Source organism: Gloeophyllum trabeum (genome assembly GCF_000344685.1).
Source record: "Gloeophyllum trabeum ATCC 11539 unplaced genomic scaffold GLOTRscaffold_00001, whole genome shotgun sequence".
NCBI classification, from domain to species: Eukaryota; Fungi; Basidiomycota; class Agaricomycetes; order Gloeophyllales; family Gloeophyllaceae; genus Gloeophyllum; species Gloeophyllum trabeum.
In genome coordinates this window covers 32,245-47,541 of record NW_006920410.1, presented here as the reverse complement: position 1 = coordinate 47,541, position 15,297 = coordinate 32,245, and the positions used below count along the sequence as shown (strand labels likewise).

The following is a 15,297-nucleotide window of genomic DNA, read 5'->3' as shown; positions in this document are numbered from 1 at the left end:
CCAGGTAATTTGTGGCTGCAGGTTCATCGGGGCAGATAATCACCCTGCCAGCGCACCTCAAGACACTTCACTTCTGCAAGAATTGAGCTATCTATCAGTTGCCTCTTGGTTCCAGATGTGAGTGCCAGCATCAATTTATTCCCACAATTGAGAATGCAGTTCAAACTCTCAGCACGCCAAGATCAGTAAACCACTGGCTCTTACTGCAACATGGCACAGTGCAGAGCTTGTATATCAGTCACTCACAGGTATATATGTTTGTCTGGTGACCAGGTCAGGCTTGCTTCCACCAATCCATAACCATGGGTGGGCCACACAAACCAAAGAGAACCAAACAAGTCACATCATGATGGAGTCAGGGCCTAGGGTTAGGAAATTTCAATTTTATCGCATTTTTCTACTATCCATGCAGTGTCCAGGATTAACCATTCAGCCCATGTCCCCATCTTCCTTGGAACCACATCAGCCCTGTCTCAAGGACCGCAAAAATGTCCTCCCATCTGGGGTGGTTGTCCAGTGGGAGGGTGGATACTTCAAGGAGCAGATAGGCTTGAGGACTGCTTACCCGTTTCCTGTCTTCAATAACACCATACATTATTCCATCTTCATCCACAGTGGTGACCCCCACCCTGCCCTGGGCCACCCTGGAGATGCATATGTGGACCTTGCTGGAGGCAGGCTCTGGGGAAAAGTAGGGCAGGATGAGTGGAAGGCATTTACATCCATGCAATTCAACCTCACCAATACACAAGTCCTCTACCATCCCTACTTCCCCCAGAGAAGGCTCCTGCACATTGATCCCAAGGGCAATGTTGTCTGGACGATCTCAGACACAGCCAGAGGATGGAAAGCTGAAGCAAGGCAGGGTTTTGAGCGAGCTTTAGCTCGTCTCATTGAGTGTTACACTCCAAAGCTTGAGCTTGCATCATTCCCTGCCACAGATGTTGATGGCAGTCCACTCAATCTTTCCACAGATTGTGAGTTGCCTGAACAGTGACATTTACTCGCACTTACCTTGCCTGACAATAGATATCACACCCGGTGGTGCTCCCTCGCATGCCAGAGACTTATATCTGTCCACTGGAGACTCCAAGTCAAAGTCATCTGTTGAGGCAATTGGTCCTGCCCTTGAATGGAGGGAGAAGATGGATATTCCAGACCCCCTGGACATGTTCAAATCCAGGGAGATTGTCCTAGAAGTGGCTGGAGATAGGTTAATGAAGGAGCCTTCACCAGAGACTGCTCTCACCACACACTTTGACGTTGGATATGATCTCAAGGATGATCCATCCAATTGGGGGGCCCTAGGGGATGTCAACGGTGAGTCCCTCCCGTGCTGAATACATTTAAACTGACTCTGATAACCTCTCACCATCAGATTCATCACTGGGGATCAACACCGGCAAACACAGACACACCAAGATGAACTCGTCCAGCCCCGGTGTCTACCCTGGCCAACCGGGTTCAAGGACCACTGTCAAAACAGATCCCGAGACATCTGACTCGAAGAACAGCAATGTTAATGAGGAGGACTGTGTTTCAAGTGAAGATGAGGCCTCATCCGGTCGGTTTCCGCTGTCCTACTGCCGCGCCGACGACCATCATCCTGCCAGCAAAGCTCCCGACGTGTGAATGTGATGTCCAGAACTCATCTCGATGGAGGCCGATGGGTTCCGCGATCACTTACTATCCGGTTTCGCTGCACACTAGTACTTGCTTTGATATGTTTTCCGATGTTTCTTGCTTTCTCGCTCTCGCTGTCATACGTAGCATCCTCATAAGTGTTTTGCAACTTGAACCCAGGTCATCCCTAATTGGAACATTGCCTACATTCTATTATCCGCATTTGAGAAAGTTATAATTTACAGGAGATGCAACGAAAACTGCCACAGCAAGAAAGCTTTAACAGACGACAGCGAAAACCGTCCAAAGCACAACCATACCAGAAAACGACAACTCGCCCATGGGAAGACTCAGCCACCCGCCCGCGCAGGAGGGCTCTTCAGCAGCTGCTTATTCACCGCCTCCCGCTTCCTCACCTCCCCCTCGTTCCCCTCCCGCCTATACAAGTCCAGGAACCGCTCCCCGCACCACACCCGCAGGGGCACGTTCCCCACAGCGACGACCTCCACCTTCGTGCGGCCCATGCGCCCGCCGACGCCGACGTCGCGCAGCCTCTGCACGGGCGCGCCGAGCCCCATCGCGAGCTGCTCGCACGTCTCGAGCATCGCGCGCGCGTGCTCCTGCGCGGTGTGCAGGTAGTGCGCGGCGATGAGCGCGAGCACGAGCGCGCGGAGGTAGTTGTCCTGCGCCCTGCTCGCGAGGCTCAGCGCGTGCTTGAGGTGCTGCCTAGTCGTCGCAGACCGGATGTCAGCGTTCGCGTACATACAACGTCGACGCAAACAGGAGACGCACTTGGACTTGAGAATCTCGGTGGCGAGGCACGACTCGAGAACCTGCCCGACAGCCTCGAGCGCGGCGCCCTGGCCCCGGCAGCGCTTTGCGAGCACCTCGAGCTCCGCGCCCAGCTCCTTCATCTCACCACCGGCATCATCCCCGCCTGCAGTGCGCAGCATCCCGAGCCTGAGGACCAGCTCCCCGGTGCGAGCTGCCATGTCGACGAATTTATCCTTCCCCGCGAGGAAGGACGCAGTGTCGTAGCACTGCAGCGCCTTGCTCGTCTTTCCGAGCGCGTGCGCGAGGTGCCCCTGGTGCAGGGCTGTCCGCGCGGCGAACAGCTCGAAGATGTCATATGTACGTGTATGCGCGATGAGCAGATCCAGGTTCTGATCGAGCGGTCAGTACAGTAGAATCGGGTACCGTGACAGCAAATTCACACCCACCCGCTGAGCCTCCCCGAACTCGCTCCTCATGATCCCCACTGCCACGAGCTCACACAGCAAATCCGCCTTGATCCGCGCCATCCTTTGCTGCACCTCCTCCACATCGCCCACGCTCGCCCAGGCCGGCACTGTCTCACGCCGAACCACTTAGAATTCACAATATCACCACACGAGAGAGACGGCCACTCACATACCACCTCCTTGCCCATCTCGCGCTCCCAGGCGGCGAGCCCCTCCGCGGCGAACACCTTCCGCTTCGGCTTGCGCCCGACCGCGTCGCGCTTCGCCGCGCAGCTTACGAGGAACGTCAGCATGTACAGCACGCGCGGGTGCGTCACCTGCACCGCGAGCGGCGCGCCGCCCTCGAACGAGACCTGCGAGAAGCACACCGCGCTCAATGTCTTAGGGGACATGCGGGAGGAATGGCGTCACGCACCTCGACGACGCCCGCGGGGAAGCGCTCGAGCGCGCCCGCGTCGAGCAGGAGGTGCAGGTGCGCGAGCCGCGCGGACGCGTCCGCCGCCTGCCCCGCGTGCGTGAAGAACGCGACCCCGAGCACGAGCGCGTGCACGGCCATCGCCGTCTCGAACGGCTCGTCGAACTTCCTGTAGGAGGTCTGTGGCGGCTGAGCAGACGAGTGAGGCTTGGGCGTCGAGGCGGCGTCGTACGCCAGCCCGAGCGCGTCCTCGACGGGCTGGAGCGTCGCCTGCACGGTGTCCCACATCTCCGCCGCGACGAGCGTGCGCAGGCGCAGGACGCGGGACAGCAATACCACTTTCTCGTGCGCGTTCTTCTCCGCCAGATTCTGCAGCGTATCGATTGCCGCAAGCGCCGCGTGTACGTCCTGAGCAGAGGGCGCCGGGGAAGCGTGTGGTGCGGAAGTAGGTGAGGAAGCGGTGATGAAGTTGTTGATCCTGGCGAGGTGCGCGGCGTAGACGATGTGCGGGGGGTCGGAGGGGAGGAAGGAGCTGGTCAGCCGGGCGAGGAGCTTCCGCGCGAATTTGGTGTTGTGCTGCCACTGCGCGAGGCGGGCGTGGAGGGCCGTTAGATGGTGTAGGTAGATCGTCAGTGATGGATGCTGGGGTTGCAGTCGGTGAGCGACTAACAGCGGGACCAAGGCAGGGCTAGCGGCGGGCGTACCTTCTGAGCGATCAGTGTCTGGGGAACGAAGTTGGTCAGTATCAGCTGGTATATACCCAGGCCATTCGCGCCGAATCTCGACTCGAGTCCAAAGGCCGCCGAAGCGGGGGGTTCGACCATGCAGCCACAATCCACCTACGCAGAGGAACGACAGTTCTGGAGCTGCTCATCGGCTCCATTTAATACTAGAAGCCCTCCCCCACTCAGTAGGGAGTGTATCAAGCCCCGCAGGACCTCCCATCCCAATGTGGCTGAACCACGGCGCATACACCCACCCAAAACCCCCAAGCACACAAAACAGCACTCACCCCCTTCGCGATAGCCTTCTCCACCTCGCTCTCCACGCCCACCGCCCACGCCTGCGCCTCGCCCGCGCCCCCCCCGCTAACCACCGCCATCCCGACCTCCGCGAGCGCCGTCCACGCGCGACACTCCACGTCGGGGCTCAGCGCGCCCTGCGCGAGGCACGCGCGCACCGCCGCGAGGGAGAGGCAGAGCGCCTGCGCGTGGAAGCGGCTGGAGGGGGGCTGGGCGAGCAGCGCGGGGAGGGAGAGCAGGAGGAGCGGGGGCGGGAGCGGCTTGAATTCGGCGTCGGCGTCGGGGTGCGCGGGCGACGGCGAGCGGGCGCGTGCTCGCGGCGCCGCGTGCGTCAGTTTTTGTCGTTTTGCGGGTCTGGCTGTCGAGGCCATCGGGGGCGGTGGTGAGAGACGGTGTGAGGCGGGCGAAGCGCGAAGCGTCACGCGCACGCCCGGTCACGTTCCGTCACACTCATTTATCGCGACGCGTCCGGCTCGAGCGGGTCTACAGTCTGCATAATATTTGTTCGCAGCTGCATCAGAATACATATACATCTACTTCTGTCTATAGTCTATAATACACCTGTAGTTATATTCTCTTGCCTTGTTCTGTGTTCTTGATGACCTCACCCGCTCTTCGCGAGCAACGACCGCCCGGTCATCTCTATCAAGGCCAAGGCATCAGCACTACCACCCCACCGTGTCAAACCCAGGCAAACGCACCTTCCGGCTGCGGCAGCCCCATCACATCCAGCACCGTCGGCGCCACATCCGCGAGGGCGCCCTCCTCGTGCTCCTCCTCCCCATCCTTCTTCGCCTCGTCCTGCACAAACTTGAACACGGCCGGGTCGCCCGTCATGATGAACGGCACGGGGTTCGTCGTGTGCGCGGTGTGCGGCGCGCCCGTCTCCGGGTTCACCATCTGCTCCGCGTTCCCGTGGTCCGCCGTGACGAGCAGGATATACCCCGCCTCCTCGCACGCGTCGTACACCGTCTTCACCGCCTTGTCCGTCGCGCCGACGGCTTTCACCGCCGCGTCGAACACGCCCGTGTGCCCGACCTGCATCCGCAGCGCCGTCAGTACCCGATACACGTGTGTGCCATAGCACGGAGCGCACCATATCCGGCGGCGCGAAATTGCACATCACAAACTCGTACTCGCCGCCCCGCACGAGCTGCGCGACCTTGTCCGCCACGCCCTGCACGCTCATCTCCGGCTGCTGGTCATACGTCGGCACCTTCGGGCTCGGCACCATAAACCGCTCCTCCCCGTCAAACTGCTTCTCCACGCCGCCGTTGAAGAAGAACGTGACGTGCGCGTACTTTTCCGTTTCCGCGACGTGCGCCTGGCGCACGCCCTGCTTCGCGAGCCACTCCGCGAGCACGTTCGTCATCGCCTGCGGCGGGAAGGCGACGGGGAAGGGGAACGCCGCGTTGTACCGCGACATCGTCGTGATGTGCTAGGGAGGGGATGGGCGTGGGGCGTGAGGCGGGGAGAATGACAATAATAATGGCGCAGCGACGTACGAGGTTCTCCGGGATCTGCGTGTCGATCGGCTTGTCGGGCAGCCCGAACACGGTCACGATCTCGCGCACGCGGTCCGAGCGGTAGTTGAAGAAGAACAGCGTGTCGCCGTCTACAACCCCGTCAGCAGCCACCCACACACACCACAGGCCACGCACGCACCCTTGATCCTGCCGGCCTCCCCGTTCACGATAATCGGCTTCAGAAACTCGTCCGTCTCGTCCTTTTCGTACTTCCCCTCGATCGCCTGCACCACATCGCGCGCCTCCTCGCCGACCCCGTTCACGAGCCCGTCCACGGCGATCTTGATCCGCTCCCAGCGCTTGTCGCGGTCCATCGCGTAGTACCGCCCCACGACGGTCGCGATCTCGCCGTACTTTTCTTTTTCGAGGAACTCGAGGAGCTGCTTGGCGTATTTGGCGGCGGAGCGCGGCGCGGTGTCGCGCCCGTCGCCGAAAAAGTGGATGTAGACGTGCGGCACGCCGACCTGCTTGGCTGTCTCGAGCAGCGCGAAGAGGTGGTTGATGTGCGAGTGCACGCCGCCGTCGGAGACCTGGGTGTATGGGTCAAGTTTAGGAGAGGGGAAGAGGAGAGGGGAAGGAGGAGCACGCACGAGCCCGAGGAGGTGCAGCCGCCCGTTCCCGTCCTTTGCGCGCCGGAAGCTCTGCAGGATCTTCTCCTCCTTGTGGAACTGCCGCTTCTTGATGGACACGTCGATCTTGACGATATCCTGCCACACGATCCTGCCTGCGCCGATATTCAGATGCCTTCCGCCGGGCGCGTCAGAGCCCGCACGTCCGCCGCGTGATGAGTAGGAGAGCGCGCTCACCCGACCTCGGAGTTGCCCATGAGCCCGTCGCTGAGCCCGACGGCGAGCCCGTGCGCGCGCAGCGTGCGGTGGGCGTGCGCGTTGGCGATGGCGTCCATGTGGGTGGTGTCGCCGGCGTCGATGGCGTCGCCCTTGATGCCCTTCTCGGGGGCGATGCCCCACCCGTCGTGCACGCTACGACCACCGCGTCAGCTTCACCCCGAGTGCAGCGACGAGACCGTGACGCACATCAGGCAGACTTTGTTCTTCACTTGCACCATCGTCGTCGAGGTGGATGGACTAGAGATAAAATTGCAGAGCGCGGCGCAATCGATGATAGAGTGGGTTGCGGCGCACGCGTGAGTGATCTAATCTCGGCCGCGATCTGGCCTGGCCAATTGGACGCCGAGGCTTGGAGTCGGCCCTCGAACCTCTGGACAGCGTGTAGAGCTCCTGTTCTAGTTTACGACTCGGAGCGCGAGCTCGCGTACGCGGCCTCAGGGTGTAAGTGTACACGCGCCAGGAGACGGAACACTATCACGACCCAGAATGAAAACCCGAGTAAAACCAGGCGATGGGAGACTCCTAACGGCAAAGTGAGCCGGACGGTCGTCTGCCGTGAATGCACCAACTCACGGGTAGGCAAGGAGGAGGGCATATACACGGTTGCGTCGGCGTAGGAGGAAGGGGTGGGTCGATACATATTGTAAGGGTCAGTATGGCCGAATTCCGGGAGTAGGGACAGTGCATGAACGAGACCGACATAACCTAGTCGGGAAATGGTCTTGCCATACTTGGCAGGTACGGCCCGGATCTTCGCTCGGGCATCCAGACTTTTTAGATACATAACAGGCTGCAGCACGACTACTTTGGAATATACGCTACCGCTTCCGGTCAGCCACATTAGTATACAGTGTTGGAGCGACCAACCCTCGTTCGTCGCCATCGTTCCTGGGTGGCATCCACCTCGAACAAACAGAACCATACCCGTGTGCTCGCCCGCTTGCCTACGTACCACAAAGACGCACCACCTCGCCGTCCCGACGACACCATGCCCAGGACGCCATCGACCGCTACCTCGCGGACGCCCGCACGCTCGTCGGGCGCAACGTGGGCGCGGAGGAGGTGCGGCGGCGGCTGGAGCGCTCTGTGGCTGCGGCGTGGTAGCTGGTATATGTGTGGCCTGATGGACATCCCCACGTGCGTGACACCGCCACCGACCGCAGAGCACACCATCGCGGGATCGGATGAGGACTGGGCATAGGCTGCAGCTGTGTATAAAAGGCCAATGTCGAGCAGTGTCTGCTCCCATAACCCTCCGCCGCAGGACGTGTCAGCAAGCAGCGGCTGACATAGCCCGGAGAACCGTGGAATAATACGTTCTGCCGCGATGACGTGGCGCGTCTCCGGCGCCTTCCACTCCAACCGCCGCCGTATAAAGCCGGCTGCAGCTGCAGCCTGACCGTCGCAGCACTACATACAATGGCCAGCCTCGTCCTCCCGAAGGGGTAAGCCCGCGCGTTCTCGACGAGCTGGGAGCGTGCTGAGCTCCGCGCAGATTCACGTACGTCGTCGCGTCGACGTTCTCGCCCGTCTGGCTCCTGCTCTGGCAGAGCATCGCCGTCGGCCGCGCCCGCCGCGCAGCCGGCATCAAGTACCCCCAGCGTGCGTCCCTCCCATGATCGCCGCCGCGCCGTGCTCACGCTCGCACAGTGTACGCCGAAAAGGCGGAGGCGGACGCGTCCCGGCAGGCGATGGTGTTCAACTGCGTGCAGCGTACGTCCCCGTCCCCCTCCCCGTTTGGCCCGTGCCGTGCCGTGCCCCGCCTCACCTGTGACGCGCAGGCGCTCACCAGAACACCCTCGAGTACCTCCCCGTCGCGCTCATCGGGTACGCCGCCCCCAACCCCTAACTCTGCTCCCCTACTGACGACACCAGCACCCTCGTGACGGGCCTGCGCCGCCCCCTCCTCGCCGCGTCCCTCATGGGCGCCTGGACGCTCGGCCGCGTGCTCTACACCCTCGGCTACGCCTCCGGCGACCCCGAAAAGGTGCGTTCATCGTCGTGTGCGTGCGCGGGGTGCTGATGCGGGTTGGGCGGTAGCGCACCCAGCGCGGCGGCTCGCTCGGCTCGCTCGCGATGCTCGCGTTGGTCCTCACGGGCACGTGGACCGTCGGCGAGTTCGTCTGGGCGGAGATGCAATAACTCGGAAGTGGGCCGGGCGGGAGGGCGGATGTTCAAGTACGTTATGTAATGTGTGATAATGGATCCGCCGGCTCGAAATCCGTTTCCGCCCCTGTCGACGAGCTGTTCTCAACCTGGCGCGGTTCATCACCTGCTGCCCGTGGCTTACAGCAATCGGCGAAACGATAGAGAACCTCAGAAATTAGTGTGTATGGTGCTGGTGACGCAAGGCAAACCGTATAAGGCAGTAGGAGCCACTTGCGCCACTACCCTCTCACAGCATTACACCTCGGTATTCGATTTAGTGTCTGGTAGCGTACATCGGGTCTGTTGATGATGACTTAGCGAATATAGCCATATGTCAAAGGCGAGTTCCCCGTAGCCAACAATATATGAGTTCCCCGTCTGCGAGAGGTATAAAATACAGCAAATATGCGACAGACCATGGCACCCGCTACTGAGCAGACTATTTGAACTTATCGTCGCAGCACTATCATGTCTAACCAGAACACTAACTTCGCCCCAAGCACGAGCAGCAACCGCAGCCTTCGCAACGGCACTAGCATCTCAAGGTTCCTGCTCGGAATGGGGCCAATGCCCCCGCCCAGGCCAGAGGACATCGCGGTCGCTGCGATGTACAGCGCCATGGATGGGACTCAGCAGTCGCAGGGATCCATTGCGTCTTACTCCCAGGATCCTGACTCCGGAAGTCAGCAGTCAACGTCTGTCGGCTATGGGTCCCAATCTGCCTCCCAGGTACAGGAGGCATCAGCGAGTCAGGATCAGACGGGCAAGAAATGTAAGTACCCACAAGATCATGTCTTATCAGCACTCACCATGTACGAAGTGGATGAAATAGATGTCACGTTCCCGATCAATACAACCGATCCCAATGCCCGACACCTTGTAATGCGCCTTCTCACAGTCAAGACAAGCATAGATCGGGCCGATTTCCTGTCCCGGATCTCTTCAGGCATGGGTCTTGCATCCCACGAAGGAAAGTTAGGCTGGAAATATGTGGATGAGTCCCAGAAGACAGCCCGGAGGAGACTCGAGACGCACCAAGATGTTGATGCCGCTTTCGATGCCATTATCGCACGGAAAAGAGCTGCGAGATCAAAGCCCATCACAATGGAGATATCCAATTTAGTATGTGCAAATCAGGTAATCTGATCGCTGGACTTACATGTGGTGGAATACAGGACTTCGATCCCAAGGGCACCGAATCTGGTAAGAAGAAGGAGGGTTCGAAACCCACTAAAATGACGGAGTGTGCATATGGCGAAGAGCTTCGCACCGTGCAAAACAAGCTCGCATGCACTATCCACGGGAAGGACAAGGATCGTTGGTGCTACATCGATCCAAGTAAGCCCAATGAGCACATCCCTTTGGACCTAGAGACAGTACAGCTGTGGGCCCGGAAGATCGTAAGTGAAGGCTCTGACCACGTCACGGTCATAATAGTCTTACCAATGTTCAAAACAGCATGATGGCGAAGTGCCTTCTAGCTGTGCCGTCCTTCCGAACGTGTTGACTCTCGACAAGCTCCGGAACAAAGCTAACGAACGTACCACTCGTGCTCGCCATGCAGCAGCCAAAGTACAACCTGTGGCACCACCACCAATGCATTTTCACTTCGGTGAAGCACTCGACAACGTCCCGCACCATCTTCCTCATGTGCGCGGGAGCAAGAGACTGGCACCGGACCACAACTTCCAGGTCGACGATCTAGAGGAGGAGGAGGAACCTGTCCCGATCGTTGAGGTCCTTCAGGCCCTGGACGTCAAGCAGCCTCTCGCTAACTACCCTACCTATGAACAGGCCCTTGCGAGACACGGCATTTATTACGCACGCAATGCGCTCGACTTCGACACCGAGTTCTACGCCGAGGAGGTGGGAATGCCCAAAGGTTTGATCGTGTCATTCCTCCGGAAGGCGCGTGCCCTGGTCCTTGACAGTTTCCGAGCGGGAATAACCACCCATGGCGAGAAGGAGAACATCGAGCGAACGCCTAAGCGGAGGAGGGTGTCGGCAAAGGGAAAGGGGCGGGCGCATACCCGAACTCCGACCGCTTCGCCAAGAAGCATTCGGTCGTATACGACATCTGTCAAGATCTGATTGATTAGTATTGTATCTGCAACCAATGTGTGTATACTACAGGCAAAGCCTTCTGCATGCTCCGTTGACTGCAGACCACCTGTTGTATCTCAATTCCAACAGTACAATCAGTAACCACAATCGTAAAACCATGCATGGATCTTCTCCGGCGTCATCGTCTCGTACACCAGCCTCCATAGCATAGCGTGTGGATCACAAGAGGCAGTCTGCGAAAGCTTCCCAAGTACAAAGTCCCGGTCCTTCCGAATGCTTGCCTTCATGGCAGAGAATCCCTCTTCGATCGGGTTGAAATCAGGAGAGTAAGCTGGCAGGTATAGGAGCCGCATGCCCCTTCAGAATGTTGCATGAGCATGAATGACCATGCTACAGCTCAATGACTTACCGTGCCTCAACAAGCTCCCTCAGGCCCTCTACATGGTGAGAACTCCCATTGTCCATGACCAAAACTGAATTCTTCTGCGGGAAGGGGTTCATGCGATCCAGGAGTAAGTCTACATAGCGCAGGAAGTCCTCCCCGGTCCAGGAGCGCGTCAGAATGTCGAGATGGAGTACGCCGTCAAGACTAATGGCGGGTAGTATGGAATATCTGTTATGCTGTCAGTAAATCTCACAAAGTCACTTAACTATGCTCACCGTATGCCCCTGACGAAGTAATCATGTCGTCGGGCCCGATCTCCATGGGGAGCCCATGCTTTCCTGCGTCTTGCAGTACGACGGTCACATGCAGATTCGTCCAGGAAGACGAGCATGTCGGGCGAGCAGGACTCGGCGATTGTCGCGCGGAATATGGCGCGTCGATCCTTGTTCTGTTCCAAGGCGGGGCGTGAAACCTACAACGTATGTTAGGCTCCAGAGGCATTAGTTAGCTCGGCGAACGTACCACCTTTCTAGTGAACCCCCTCCGTTTGAGAGTCCGCGATATTGTTCGCTGATCTACCGAAATGCCACATGCATCTAGGAGGGAGTCCTGCAGTTCCGACAGGTATGTGTCTGGTCTTCGCTCGATGAGACTTTCGAGGTACTACGGCAGCATGAGCAAGAAGGGAATGTATGTAGATGATTGACATACCATTTCTTCCACAGAGGTCAGTGCTCTTGGTCGTCCCAGATCTGGCGGTTTGCGTTCGACCTCTCCGGTATCGCGCCAGAGGGCTAGTATACGGCTCACGGTCGATCTTCCCATCTTCGTCACTTCTGCTATCTCCCTCGGTTTCATGGACATAGACATGGTGATTACGAGCTGCTTTTGCTCAGGTGGTATATAGCGACGGTTCCCCATTTCGTGTATGCCAACGGGACGGGATGAGGTCAAGGGACGACGACCTTTTACCGCCCATGGGTGCTTTGGTGTCGAGTGGCGCAACCCATTACTACTTTAGGTCTGCCGAGGGCCGGCAGACATGTACGCAAGATCTCGAAGTTCTCTATCGTTTCGCCGATTGCTGTAAGGAAAGGAGTGATTAGAATGCCTGTGGATACGTGCATTCATATTGCGAGAGCACCATCGGAACTTTTTTTCTCTTTCAAGAATGGCTGTAGAACAATGTATTACCATCACATCGCCACGCGTCCGCAAACGCATTCCTGCATTGCATAGTATATCTAGACAAGAACAATATGCAGTCTACTTCGGACCCTTGCTGGGGCCGGCTTGCGAGCTGTGCCAATCAGGTCAGCTGGGTATACGAACCGCACTCGGCGGGCATCCCCTCGTCGGTGCACCGCTGCCCGGAGTCACTGCTCGGTCCTTCCTGGCTGCTCGTCCCGAAGCACCACCCGCTCCGGCATAGAAGTTCCCGACACTGCCCCCCTCCCGCGAGGGGTGCCCTCGACTGGGGCAAATGGCTTCGCCCAGGAGCACGGAGGGATCGGGGCCCGTTTCTGGTTGTCCGAGCGTCCTCGTGGAGTCGTCCCGTTCTGCAGGGTACACGTGCTCGCTGGGATGCGCGGGGCGTTTCGCGGTACTGACCCGACACGCTGTGGTTAAGGCGAGGACCCTCAAGCGCCAGCGCGTCCCGGGTACGGGTACCCGGCAAGCATCGCACGGCTGGTCTATGACCCCTCCCGTCCCGTGGTTGCGAAAGGCCTCCCGTTTCCCGTCCGCGCACGCGGGGCGCTCTGATCCATTTGCACGACGTTGCGGGCGGGGAAGAGACGCGGACGAAGGCCCCTTCCTGCGTGGCGCCGCCATTGGAGGGAACCCCGATCGCGCCGCCGTCTGGCTTGCTGTCGCAGAGATCCAGACCGCGTTTTCCAGCACGATCGGCGCTGTTGACGGTGGCGTGAACAGTATCGTTTCCTCGTGGGGTGGGGTATGCGGATCGATTCAGCATGCATATTACACGGTGCGATCGGCAGGGTGGACGCACCCCCCGGTTCGAATTCCAGCGCCGGGGCTCGCCGTTGTCGTACGGCTCACGCCTGCGTGCGGGGCGCAGAGACGTGACCGGCGTCTGGGCCCATGGCCAAGCCCGTTTCGAGGTTGCATGCGCCATCGCCGGTCGGTTCGGCGAGCCAAAGCTGGCTGTGACTGTGCATTGGGTTCCGGGCGTCCTTCTTGGGAGCACAGACCGCGTCAGTGGGAGCAGGGCGAAGGTCGAGGACCGTGGATGGCTTTTTGGCTGATGATGCAATATACTTACTCCTTTGGAGACTCATGCGGCAGGCATGGCGGACAGTTTCGAGCTGAGGGAGTTTCGAGTTGGGGAGGTTCAAGTGGGAGACTTTGAGTTGGTCAAGGATGGAGATGGAGATGAGTGGTGTAGAATGCTATTGCTGGTCAGGGACGTACCTGGCTCCTTCATGAATCCCCGACGACGCGACGCTGCCTTATCGCGACAACAGAGCTCGGTTGGTACCTGTGCAAGTTGCGCTCGTGGAAGAGTAAGGGGTGGCCTCCTCAAAGTACTGCACTTACAGGACCATGTGAGCTGTGGCACGAAACACGGAGCATTGAGAGTCCCCCTCTAAGCAGGACGTCGGTGAACAACTAGGACTGTTGTTTGGTCACTGCTACCACTGGACGTTGTCAGCCGACGGGTTGACGGCCCTTACCCTCTTATTCCTTGGGGTGTTAACAACAAACATCACAGCGAACGTCTGGCAGATACCGGGTACCCTTGCAGACGTCGGTTCTATGGGGACACCGAACACACTGAATGTCAGTACTATTTGTAGCGAACGCCACAGGGCAGAGGCGGACGTAGTCATCGGTAGGAGGGAGCAAGTCCATAGGTATCCGACGAGAATTGGGACCAGAAATCGTACATTGACTTGTCGCCACAAAGTCAATTGAATATAGAGGACACTTAAGGTTCGACTTACTTGATACATCTATAAACAAGCAACAGCCCCCGTATATTACACGTCGTACAACAAATCCACTCGCCTCTTCACGCATCTCATGAGTTCCTATCCGACCTCTGCCCCGTTGACCTTCACAAGCACCTTGAATGGGAACGGCGATATCCCCGTGCTGCTCGTGATGAGTGGGACAGCTTTACGCCCGGTTTCCGAGGAGATGTGGGTGAGCATCGTCTGAAGGGCCTTGGTAAGGCTAGAAGCAAGGTCCGCATTGAACGATACGCGATCTTGCTCCGACTTTGGCTGACGAATCTCGGCGTTGACTATCCTGCAGGAGTGTTAGACCGAGATAGGTCAGAGAGGACGAGGTGTGTTGACCATTGCTCCCAAGGAACCTCTTCCTAATGTACTGGTTAACTCAACGGAAAGAGCGACGACATGCTGGTATCGCACCTCGCCCATGTAGAACCAACCCTTCCTAGCCCGCTTTTCAGCAAAGGTGACTATTATCTGGAACGCCTTGAGGCCAACACACTTTGGGAAATCGTCCACCCGTACCTGTCCGCGCTTACTGGGACCACCCTCCATCGCTCTCCAGAACGCATGGACCTTCTCGTCCACGAGCTGCTTCGTATCCGCGTCGTCCACACCCGGCTGGTGGACTGGTCAGAGTGAGAAGGCCTAGCAGTGTCCGTGATCCTCACAATTGTAATGTCCTGCACCTGGAACGTCGTTGGCTTCACTGTGCCAAAAAGACGGTGAAAGAGTATTGCATGTAAAACCGCGCTCAGCACTTCGGTAGTCGAGCGCCGGTCGAGGACCTAAGCTACCGGCACAGTTTGTCAAGTACAGCGGCACAGCATGCAGTGTAAACAATTACGAGGTCTATGGTGACCGTCGGCAACGCGTTTGTGTTCGTCGTCATCGTCGACGAGGACGATGTGCGAGAGCAAGCCACTGGCACAGCGCTTCGATGTATTTCCAAATCCGGCATTTGTCGAAAAGTGGCGACTCGCGACTTCAAGCGAGGCGTTCTCCTTTCGTTCTGCCCGTATACTGTATCGTCTGCTCCCTAATTAC

The 15,297-nt window shown here is 58.6% G+C and overlaps 10 protein-coding genes across 10 annotated transcripts; 4 read left to right on the top strand and 6 right to left on the bottom strand.

The window, feature by feature from the left end:
• Positions 1-436: 436 nt before the first annotated feature.
• Positions 437-1,632, top strand: GLOTRDRAFT_123710 (uncharacterized protein; the record flags this gene model as incomplete). The annotated part of the gene is made up of 3 exons (XM_007862270.1): positions 437-977; positions 1,030-1,320; positions 1,379-1,632. 3 exons carry the CDS (start codon positions 437-439, stop codon positions 1,630-1,632), a joined length of 1,086 nt encoding a protein of 361 aa, XP_007860461.1.
• Positions 1,633-1,807: 175 nt separating this feature from the next.
• Positions 1,808-4,672, bottom strand: GLOTRDRAFT_67228 (uncharacterized protein; the record flags this gene model as incomplete). The annotated part of the gene is made up of 7 exons (XM_007862269.1): positions 1,808-2,349; positions 2,416-2,786; positions 2,844-2,909; positions 3,143-3,217; positions 3,280-3,921; positions 3,984-4,001; positions 4,292-4,672. 7 exons carry the CDS (start codon positions 4,670-4,672, stop codon positions 1,974-1,976), a joined length of 1,929 nt encoding a protein of 642 aa, XP_007860460.1. The 3' UTR covers positions 1,808-1,973.
• A 106-nt stretch (positions 4,673-4,778) lies between these two features.
• GLOTRDRAFT_67227 (phosphoglycerate mutase) lies at positions 4,779-6,934 on the bottom strand. Its single transcript, XM_007862268.1, has 8 exons — positions 6,862-6,934; positions 6,634-6,807; positions 6,418-6,571; positions 5,967-6,357; positions 5,807-5,916; positions 5,398-5,739; positions 5,003-5,339; positions 4,779-4,943 (listed from the first exon to the last, which is right to left on the bottom strand). The coding sequence occupies exons 1-8, from the start codon at positions 6,891-6,893 to the stop codon at positions 4,906-4,908; spliced, it is 1,578 nt and encodes a 525-aa protein (XP_007860459.1). The 5' UTR covers positions 6,894-6,934; the 3' UTR covers positions 4,779-4,905.
• Positions 6,935-7,075: 141 nt separating this feature from the next.
• On the bottom strand, positions 7,076-7,848 carry GLOTRDRAFT_123707 (uncharacterized protein; the record flags this gene model as incomplete). The annotated part of the gene is made up of 4 exons (XM_007862267.1): positions 7,076-7,197; positions 7,249-7,493; positions 7,543-7,563; positions 7,628-7,848. 4 exons carry the CDS (start codon positions 7,846-7,848, stop codon positions 7,076-7,078), a joined length of 609 nt encoding a protein of 202 aa, XP_007860458.1.
• A 246-nt stretch (positions 7,849-8,094) lies between these two features.
• Positions 8,095-8,817, top strand: GLOTRDRAFT_89605 (membrane-associated proteins in eicosanoid and glutathione metabolism; the record flags this gene model as incomplete). Its single annotated transcript, XM_007862266.1, has 6 exons — positions 8,095-8,120; positions 8,171-8,277; positions 8,326-8,388; positions 8,457-8,502; positions 8,551-8,662; positions 8,716-8,817. 6 exons carry the CDS (start codon positions 8,095-8,097, stop codon positions 8,815-8,817), a joined length of 456 nt encoding a protein of 151 aa, XP_007860457.1.
• Positions 8,818-9,291: 474 nt separating this feature from the next.
• Positions 9,292-10,914, top strand: GLOTRDRAFT_89604 (uncharacterized protein; the record flags this gene model as incomplete). The annotated part of the gene is made up of 4 exons (XM_007862265.1): positions 9,292-9,595; positions 9,770-9,945; positions 9,999-10,223; positions 10,282-10,914. The coding sequence occupies 4 exons, from the start codon at positions 9,292-9,294 to the stop codon at positions 10,912-10,914; spliced, it is 1,338 nt and encodes a 445-aa protein (XP_007860456.1).
• A 378-nt stretch (positions 10,915-11,292) lies between these two features.
• On the bottom strand, positions 11,293-11,469 carry GLOTRDRAFT_32469 (uncharacterized protein; the record flags this gene model as incomplete). The annotated part of the gene is made up of 1 exon (XM_007862118.1): positions 11,293-11,469. A coding segment is annotated over one exon (177 nt), but the record flags the coding sequence as incomplete, so codon positions are not given.
• Positions 11,470-11,776: 307 nt separating this feature from the next.
• Positions 11,777-12,193, bottom strand: GLOTRDRAFT_31462 (Homeodomain-like protein; the record flags this gene model as incomplete). The annotated part of the gene is made up of 2 exons (XM_007862065.1): positions 11,777-11,935; positions 11,984-12,193. The coding sequence occupies 2 exons, from the start codon at positions 12,191-12,193 to the stop codon at positions 11,777-11,779; spliced, it is 369 nt and encodes a 122-aa protein (XP_007860256.1).
• A 562-nt stretch (positions 12,194-12,755) lies between these two features.
• Positions 12,756-13,539, top strand: GLOTRDRAFT_123703 (uncharacterized protein; the record flags this gene model as incomplete). Its single annotated transcript, XM_007862264.1, has 2 exons — positions 12,756-13,226; positions 13,273-13,539. 2 exons carry the CDS (start codon positions 12,756-12,758, stop codon positions 13,537-13,539), a joined length of 738 nt encoding a protein of 245 aa, XP_007860455.1.
• Positions 13,540-14,115: 576 nt separating this feature from the next.
• GLOTRDRAFT_112780 (DUF1649-domain-containing protein) lies at positions 14,116-15,142 on the bottom strand (the record flags this gene model as incomplete). The annotated part of the gene is made up of 6 exons (XM_007862263.1): positions 14,116-14,545; positions 14,596-14,618; positions 14,671-14,727; positions 14,776-14,871; positions 14,922-15,038; positions 15,098-15,142. The coding sequence occupies 6 exons, from the start codon at positions 15,140-15,142 to the stop codon at positions 14,326-14,328; spliced, it is 558 nt and encodes a 185-aa protein (XP_007860454.1). The 3' UTR covers positions 14,116-14,325.
• Positions 15,143-15,297: the final 155 nt, after the last annotated feature.

Coding starts and splice junctions, on each gene's coding strand:
- GLOTRDRAFT_67227 (XM_007862268.1), bottom strand. CDS start 6,893: ATGGTGCAAGTGAAGAACAAAGTCTGCCTGAT. Junction 6,572..6,633: donor ATGGGCAACTCCGAGGTCGG/GTGAGCGCGCTC, acceptor GCCCGGCGGAAG/GCATCTGAATATCGGCGCAG. Junction 5,917..5,966: donor GGAGGCCGGCAGGATCAAGG/GTGCGTGCGTGG, acceptor ACGGGGTTGTAG/ACGGCGACACGCTGTTCTTC.